This window comes from Odontomachus brunneus, unplaced genomic scaffold (genome assembly GCF_010583005.1).
Source record: "Odontomachus brunneus isolate Ranch 3 - 2012 unplaced genomic scaffold, Obru_v1 Obru_scaffold_201, whole genome shotgun sequence".
NCBI lineage: Eukaryota > Metazoa > Arthropoda > Insecta > Hymenoptera > Formicidae > Odontomachus > Odontomachus brunneus.
In genome coordinates, this window is record NW_022639651.1 from 297,198 (window position 1) to 306,896 (window position 9,699).

At 31.9% G+C, this 9,699-nt stretch overlaps 1 protein-coding gene across 1 annotated transcript; it reads left to right on the forward strand.

Annotated features, from left to right (window-relative positions):
• The first annotated feature begins 3,381 nt into the window (after positions 1-3,381).
• On the forward strand, positions 3,382-7,655 carry LOC116852074 (cell wall integrity and stress response component 3-like). The gene is made up of 3 exons (XM_032832081.1): positions 3,382-3,551; positions 3,723-3,975; positions 6,078-7,655. The coding sequence occupies exons 1-3, from the start codon at positions 3,492-3,494 to the stop codon at positions 6,317-6,319; spliced, it is 555 nt and encodes a 184-aa protein (XP_032687972.1). The 5' UTR covers positions 3,382-3,491; the 3' UTR covers positions 6,320-7,655.
• The last annotated feature ends 2,044 nt before the right edge of the window (positions 7,656-9,699 follow it).

The window sequence follows — 9,699 nt, forward strand, 5'->3', positions numbered from 1 at the left end:
TTCAACCAGTGGATCATGTCCAAATCTTATCTTCACTGGTTGGATCATGTCCAGATCTTGCCTTCACTGGTTGGATCATGTCCAGATCTTGCCTTGACCGGTTGGATCATGTCCAATTCTTGCCTTGACTAGTTGAATCGTGTAAGATAAGACGGAAAGTGAATACTTTACGAGATATTTTGAATTTTTTCATATTGCAACTTTGGAGCTTTATAACTCGAAAAGTACTCAATGAAGAAACATTTCATTAGAATGTTTTGGAAAGCTCTCGAGGTCAGCTACAAGAATATGTAATAAAAAATAGAGGATGCCGTTTAAAAAAATTAAGGTGACTTTCATGTGACTTTCAAATAATTCTTCAAGGTCAAAGCAATGATACCATCTTATGGTCCCCTCGAAACCAAACAACTTTTGTCTGAAAAATTTTTCTCTCCCGTGCTTGGTTTTCGACATATTCGACTGGATGGATTAAAATGGTCCACCCTGTATATATATATTCATAATTTAAAGAAAGATTTATTTTATTAAATGTTCAAAGTGCCGTCTCTCGATCGACCTGAGCGTGACATTCGCTATCGGCAAAACAATAACAATACTATCAAACCTTGCATCAAATTTCAATTGAATCCTTGCAAAAAGTCTTACGACGTATATTATATTAAATAAGTTGTCGGATAACATCATAAATACTTCAAAATATTCGTAGCAATTTTAAACGAAAAATTTACAATTGTATGGAAGTCGATGGACGGTACTTTGAACATTTAATAAAATAAATCTATCTAAATTGTGAATATTTAATTTTTCGTACTCAAAATTTCTAAGTACAATTTTTCAAAAAATATTCACTCAAGTTTAAAAACATAAACATCGTTGTGAAGAGAATTAAAATATCTTTGAAATGATATATTATTTGATCTCTATTGCTATTTAAGATTTCTTGGGGAGTAGTTATCCTAATTAAGGGGATGAAGTAATATAGTTAAATTTATCACAATCATATAGTTCCTTTAAAAACAATATTAACATGTATCAGCATTTTTGACAAAAATCAATTGGTTACAGAATAATCGGGATAGAAAGTTTTCGTTGGCGGATCCTGTATGTAAAATTAAGACTCTTAGTTGCACGTCACGGGACTCTTGATTGATGACGTCAGAAGCGAAAAAATACACGCTCAATATTCTTGCAAAATACGTTGAAATAAAAACATATATCCATAAAATGATACTTGTAATCAATCGAGCAAACTCGTGAAATAGCCCGAACATTTTTTCTTTTGTTCTACAATCAAATAATTATCATAAAATTAACATGTGCAAGCTATCTTTTTTCATGATATTATCAGGTTAATTTTGCGTTTATTTGTTGATTGTTAGAGTAAGAGGAAAGTGTTCAATCTATTTTCCAGACCTGCTCGATCGACTGCATTTGTCATTTTGTAATTTAATTTTTGTCATTTTATTTTAATATATTTTGCAAGAATTTTGAGCGTGTATTTTCTTGCTTCTAACGTCATAAGTTAAGACAGCCACGGCAAGAAAATAAAAGCCTTTCTATTTGATTCTATCACATTAATTTTGTAATTATATCACGTTAATTAACTAATTATTAAATAAAAAGGAAAGTTCGACCTATTCTACAAATCTGCTTGATTGACTGCAAGTGTAATTTTGTGAACATATCAATTTATTTCAATATATTCTGTAAGACTTTCGAAAGTGTATTTTCTCGCATCTGATGTTACAAATCAAAATAACTATGACGAGCAAACAGGAGCCTCTCTATCTAATTCTGTCACATTTTACGCTTATTTGTTGACTGCTTGAGCAAAAGGAAAGTGTTCAGCTTATTTTTCAGACCTGCTCAATCGATTGCATGTGTCACTTTGTAATCATTTTATTTCAATATATTTTGCAAGAATTTTGAGCGTGTATTTTCTTGCTTCTGACGCCAACGTCAAGACCGTTACAACGAGGGAACAGGGGTTTTTCTATCTGATTTTATCTGATTAATTTTGCGGCTATTCGCTGATTATTAAAGCAAAAGAAAAGTGTTCGGCCTATTTTACAGATCCACTTGATTGACTGCAAGTGTCATTTTGTGAACATCAATTTATTTCAATATATTCTGTAAGAATTTTGAGCGTGTATTTTCTCGTATTTGACGTTATAAATCAAAATGACCGTGACGAGCAAACAGGAGCCTCTCTATTTAATTCTGTCACATTAATTTTTACGCTTATTTGTTCATTATTAGGGCAAGTCTGTTTTTTCAGACCTGCTCGATCGATTGCAAGTGTCATTTTGCGATCATTTTATTTAAATATATTTTGTGAAAATTTTGAGGTTGTATTTTCTTGCTCCTGACGTCATAAATCAAGATGGACACGACGAGGAAACAATTCTGCGTTTCTCTTCACGAAAAATTCGCTCGAGGTCTTTCCCCATCGAAGGCAAATGTTATCGAACGCTATACCTTAGCTGAAGAAGGTCCTGACGCCCACGTATCTTTATCCGAGATAACAGCTTCGTCGATGCCGCGAATGTTCAGTTTAACGACAAACGTGCGTCTGCGAATCGCATCTCGCGACGTTTGCGCATAAATCTTGCACATTTTTACAAGCAGAAAGAGTTCGCGCTTTACTAGCACGGGGGACGGGTTACATACGACCCAGCCGTAAAGATAAATATGACACGAAGCGATACCTTTCTTGTGCTAATTTGGCTAATCAGCGACGCGTCGGAATACTCGAGGATTCTAGGTAAAAATAATATTCCGACCTTCTTAATTCTCGCAACGATGTCCTCTTTTATATTCTAGTCACGTGTCGTGGCGTTTTAAGACGAGATGAAGGCGCGAAGAAGATGTCGTCTTTATCGTTTCTCTGTTACAATTATCACGTATAGTACGCAGAAGCAATATTTCCTGATGACAGTACAAGCATACGTGTCTTTATAAAAATAGGTCCTTTATTTATTGGTGATTCAGATGAATTTCCAGTGACGAGAGATATCTGAAATATTTAATACAAGGTATTGGAATATTTTAATTAATGATGAGACACTCTTAAATCTATTTGTTTTTCACGCTGTTTTTCCTTTTTCTTTTGAATAGTTTCACCACTAAATCACTTCTGAATGAATAAGCAATCATTTAGTACAAAGACGTAAATAGGCAAGAAGAAGGTCCGAGGGGGATTCGAAAAAGTGGAACGTCCATGATGATAAAGCACGCGTATCTATACGTCGTATTGTAATGTTTTCAGAACGTCTAATGAGCGAGATAAGGAACGTCTGTAATCTACGGAAACAGATCCAGGAGGTAGGTGAGTAATATGTTGGTGCGCTTATTTGTCACGTTCGGATTTCTTGAAATATAAATCTCGTGTCTATATAAACGCGCCGACCGTTCACTCGGGGATCATTGAAACTGTATACGGCGAGGAAAAACGGAGTTAGCGAAGCGGAGATTTCTATAAAGAAACAAGTATGTCACGCTTGAGTATTTGTGTTGTGCTGCTGATGTTGTTTGGAACGCTCTTGGCGGAGGTAATGTAAATTTATATTAATTAATCTCAAGTGTTTCGAGTCTTTCTCTTCCGCGCCGCGATGACAGCAATTGTGTACACTAATTAGTGCAATGATTGTCGTATGATGCAATGGGAAAGGGATAATATTGATGAGAAAACAAGCGTATTGAAAGTGATACATGTCATTTAGGAGCAAATAGAATACGATGACGAGCTGCCTAAGTCTCTGGAGACCATAGAGCCGAGATTAGGCTTTAACTTTTTCGACAACCTACGGAAATACCTCTGTAATAGCTCGATTTGCATGTCCGCGGACACCACGTCGTATATTGTGAATCGCATATGCGCTATTAAGTGCCCCGAATTATATTTGCCGCACGGTACGACCACACCAGGAAACGCGCCATCGACAGCTTCGCCGATGACGACCCAGTCGACTACAGGTACACACACATAGAGAAATATATTCTATACAATATATACAGAAATACTATGTAACACATATATGAATACCGCAAGTAAACGTTACTTGTTTAAAGTATTTCATAAGTTTATATATCCGCAAGTCTATCATAAGATCATCATAAGCATCAAATTTCTACAAAATTATATTCTGAATTCTACACTGCGAGAAATTATCCGATAAAATATTAACAAGCGGATATTTCTGATCAAAGTACAAATGAATTTTTATATCCGATCAGAATATTCGATTAAATCGAATATTTCCGATCGCAATGGCATTTCATCAGATAAACCGACCAAAAAATTATGAACTGATATTTCTCATCGGACGTTTCCTGGGGTCTTATTCTCGAGAAATATCGCATACGATATTTCTATGTAAAGCTATATAATTCATGTTATGTATATTATAGCTTTTTAAATATCGTATACGATATTTTTCAAGAATACAACCCCTGATCGGATACAAAAATTTATCGATATTTTGATCGGAAATATTCATTTGTTAATTTCTTATCGAATAATTTCTCTTAGTATAGTAAACTTAGCATCTCAATCAGCAATATTAAATTAATTATTATAAATTATTAAATTAATAATTATAAAAAATTAAAAATAAAAAAATGATGCCACTGGTCCATAGGCCATGTGCTCCATTTCTGGGCAGTGAAAAATGTATTTAAAATAGGCACCAAATTAAAGGCCTTGATGAGCTGATTACAAAGATATAAGTTTTAGAGTCGCCCAGTGTACCGTTCCAACAGTACGATCCAAAAAGTTCCCAAATTTTAGGCTACTTTCAAACTGATATTTCTTTAGCAAAACTTAACGGATTTTAAAAATTCAAAATGCTACATTTAATAAAATTAAATGAGGAATTTAATGGTATAAATTCCAAACTGACCGGAAGTAGAAAATTCCAATTGGAACATCAATTCTTTGATTTTGGAACATGAAGTGCATAAGAAAATGCACCTTAACCTACTCAAAAACATTAAAAATACTCAAATTGTTTTTGCTTAATTATTTCAAAAGCTAAATCAAACAAAACTCAATTTTTGAAATGATTCAGAAGAAAATTCATTGCGCTTCCGGTTAAACTAATGAAATTTCGGTATTTACTTTCCCAATAAAATAAATTTACACTTATTTGTTATTTTATTTAATTTTATTATATGTAGCATTTTGAATTTTAAAATCTGTACAGTTTTGCTAAAGAAACATAAAAAAAGTAGGAACTAAAATTTGGGAACTTTTTGGACCGTAGTGTTGAAATGGTACACTGAGCGGCTTTAAAACTTGTATCTTTGTAATCAGTTCATCAAGGCCTTTAATTTGGTATCTATTTTAAGTACATTTTTCACTGCCCAGAAATGGGACACATGTTGAGATCACTCTTTAGTGTTTACTACGTAAAATCGAACCGAATTGTTTTTGGATAAATATTAAATATACAAGTACTTATACAAGAATATTTTATGATATTCTTGTAAAGAGAATAAATTCTTCTCTTTTAAGTACACGATAATGAATTCCTCCAAAATTTGTGGTAAGTAAATTTTAAGATTATTATCAAGATAATATTCTTTGTTAAAGACAATCTTTATTTCCAAGAAAGAAAGTAAATTGAGTGAACGCTTTTCTTAGCAGTAGAATGATATTTTTTTCTGTGTATATAAGAACACGAGAAATACCAAACAAGAGAGGAAAGATTTCTGATTGCGGATGAATCGATTCCGATAAATTATCCATTATTCTTAATTATTTCTTGAGAACACGAGAAGTAAATTAATATAATTTAATTTACTTGATAATTTTCTATTTTTCCGCGTTCAGAATTCGTTTGCATCTCGTCGATTGGTATTATTAGTATAAAATCGTAATTGCAAAACGGAATTAAATATAAATTTAAATTTGAATTATAAGGGAGCACATGACGAATGTAAATATCAGTATGAAACTTTGATAATATTTGCGGAATAATCGATTTTTAAGAGATGGGAGCTTCGATGAAAAGATTGCGCACTGATAAATAAAAAAATTATAAGGTAAATTTTTTTTTATTTATTTAAATTTACAGCATCATCGCCTACAACGAACCCTACTACTTCACCGACGACGAGCTCTACTACTTCACCTACGACAAGCTCTACTACTTCACCTACGACGAGCTCTACTACTTCACCTACGACGAGCTCTACTACTTCACCTACGACGAGCTCTACTACTTCACCTACGACGAGCTCTACTACTTCATCTACGACATCTACGACATCTACGACAACTACAACAACTATGATGTCTCCTGTGATGGGGGGATAAATAAAATAATCTCACGGTGCAAACACGACAACAAAGGCAACGAGTATCAATACAATATTGCTAACAACAAAAAATTATACGAATTAGGAAACTATATACTTAATGATGAAGTAACAACTAGTGCCAGGCGCATCGATCATAATTGTACTCTACGTCCATATGTAGACGATATAAACAATGTACGAAATACATCAATTGTTCGGGAAACACATGGTCCAATACAGAGATAGCGCGAATTTGACCAAATCTTTATTATTTTATATGTATTTCAGAGCTTTCTTTTTATTAGATTAAGCATGACAGTATGGAGCAATTTGTTGATTACTTTTGGTTTGACAGTGCACCAAAGTGGACTCTGCAAGCGATGGATTCTGCATTTGGTCACACCAGCAAAGATTGAACTGAATAGTTTCATTCTTTCTCGCATATTTTGAGATGATTTTGAAGCAGTCTGAAGGATTTTTATCAATGGTTTATAGCCGCCGTTGAAACATGCGTCTATCACTTCGCTCCAAAAACAAGAAAACAATAAACGCACAGAGACATTTGAAACGTTTACTTTGGCGCATTGTCAAAGACTAATCGACACATCACTTTATACCGTCATTGTACTTAACCTAATAAAGAATGGTTCTGAAATACGGTAATAAAGATTTAGCCAAATTCGCATTACCTCTCTATTAGGTCGCCTACTTTCCGAATGACTTTCATATAAGATAAATTCGGATAAGATGGCCATACTTTTTTAAAATGCAAAATATATTTCTATATATAAATATATTTCTTTTTGTTATTTCTTAATAACGTTTGGCTATACATTATTTCACTGAAACCCACAGTACATAATACTATCAGAGTCAAAGGAAAAATAATTCATTGATATTATTTATTATAAAAATATCAAAACATGAGCAATAGCTATCTTACCTGAATTTTTCAGATAAGATGGCCAGGAATTAAGGAATAGATAGTTCATATTTTATGTTCAAGATGTATCTATTATTTTATAAAATAATGAAAAAAACATAATTTGACATATTTATGGTAGTGAGGGATATTTAATACATATTATTTGTGAAAAATATAATACACATATAAAATAGAAACTTCTATTACAAAACTTAAATTCTAAATGCAATCTTTTGATCAAAACATTACACATAAGATTTAATTACTGTAATATTGAAAGTAATTTTTGAAACATTATTTTCGTTTTATAAATGTTCATAAAATGATAGAGGGCCATCTTACACAAAATGTGAGAGAAAAACAGCCATAGTATTTATAAACAAATAATGAAAACAAAAATAAAAACTGCATGTTATATTACAATTTACATACCTTCTTTATGTATTTAACGTTGATTGCGAATAACTTAACTATAATTTATCCGACATTACAGCAAGTTTCAATGGACATATGAGAAATGTTACAGGTAATCAAAAATAAACACATAGTATAATATTCATAATCTTGCTATTTCAGAAAATGTACGCACATATACTACGATAAATATCGATTATCTTTGTGACTAATTACAAAAACGCAATGTTTTGCAATTATTAGAGAAATTACAACCTATGGTCATCTTTTCCGGTATGGCCATAATATTCAAGTTTATCCCATAAAAAATGAGAGTAGTCTATAAATATTGTTTAAATATATATATATATATATAAATAACGTATGGTTTACTAAAAAAAATAAAGAAGAGAAGATTTACATTTTTATTTAACAGTTAGGATACTGATATAACTTATAAACGTTGCTTAAGTAAGTTATAGTTTATAAAATTTTCTACACAGAGAAAATATTGTAATAAAAATTACAACAAAATTTTTGCAACTTAAAACTGTACAAAATAATGATCAAAATATATTTACTCCAAAATATTATGCACGTTTGACTTTTTACTACAAAATTATTATCAGTTGGATATTTTATTATAATATTGTATGTCAAGTAGAGAGAGATCGTCATATTTACTATTTTCTAATAGTAATTTATACCATAGAGTATCATAATTTACGCGTAAATACATGTCTTGTCTAAAAATTAATTAAGAAAAATTTATATTTTTATTTAAGATAGAATCATGATGTAAATTTTTGAACGTGTTGCTTCCTGTACAAGTTAGAGTTCACAGAATTCTTTAGTTACATTCTTACATATCTCTCTCTTTCTGTCTGTCTCCCTTTCTCTTTATTTCTTTCTCTCCCTTCCTTCACCTTTTCATTTTATCTTTCTCTTCTTTATAGAATTAAATCTACCAATGTATCATATAATGAAATGAAAATTTTATCCAATTTGTGTTATCTATTTTAAATATTATATTAATACCGAAAATATGTACAATGTACAATTGTCTCATAATTTAATTATCCTCTCTATTTTCTGTATATCTTAATATAACTTACAATGTTCTACATAGTTTATATCGTCTAAAAGAAGACCGTGTACACATCACGCAAATAATAAATGTAAACGTAGACGTAAACAGTCTGCACAAATATAATTTTGAAATCAACGACACACAACCTTGATTTATACAACAATTTTAATATAATTCAGATTTGGGAAAAAATTATAAAGAGGAATGTGATTTTAATGTAATTTCTGCTAGAATATTTTCCCCATATGGTTAAATTCTTACCTTAATTAAATCCGACAATCTGTCATGAAATTAAAATTTCCTGCAATTTATCTTTTTAACACTACATTTATAACTAATATTCAAAACAGATACGATCTTTGTAGACATAATTATGAATCTACGACAAAATCTAAGTAACACATAATTTTTAATCGATTGCATAAATCTGTTTGTGATTTGTACGAGAGATGTCGCAGCATTCTTCAACTAATGCTGCGAGTTAAGAAGGATTTCTTCTCCTCGTGTAAATCACTTATAGAACGTTGATAAAAACAATACCGACATTATCGGCACTGTTGCGCAAGAATTCACACGGTAAATAAGCTGCGAACGATCTTTCCTTATGTAGATATACACCTTCTCTTCTCGCTTCACAAAGACCTCCTTTCATTTTTAAAATAACGCGTGCCGTAATAAATAACGTGAAATTACTCGCAAACCTCGTCGAAGTTTCTTTAACGTGTACAAATCTGAATTAAAATGTATAATTCCGTTTCAAAATCCCTATTCTCTTGGATTCGACGAAAAATAATTGTGCAAATGGGATTTGCATTATATAATTGTTGTGCAACATAAATTACACGCGATTCGTTCTCGCGGTTTTGTTACACGCGCGCTCGAATTTGCATGAATTACGTATGAAATGGAAATTGTTGAATATGTTAAATTTCAACGCCGCGCGGACCACACGCCGGAGTGAAGCCCGCTGGGCATCGGGAAAGGAAGA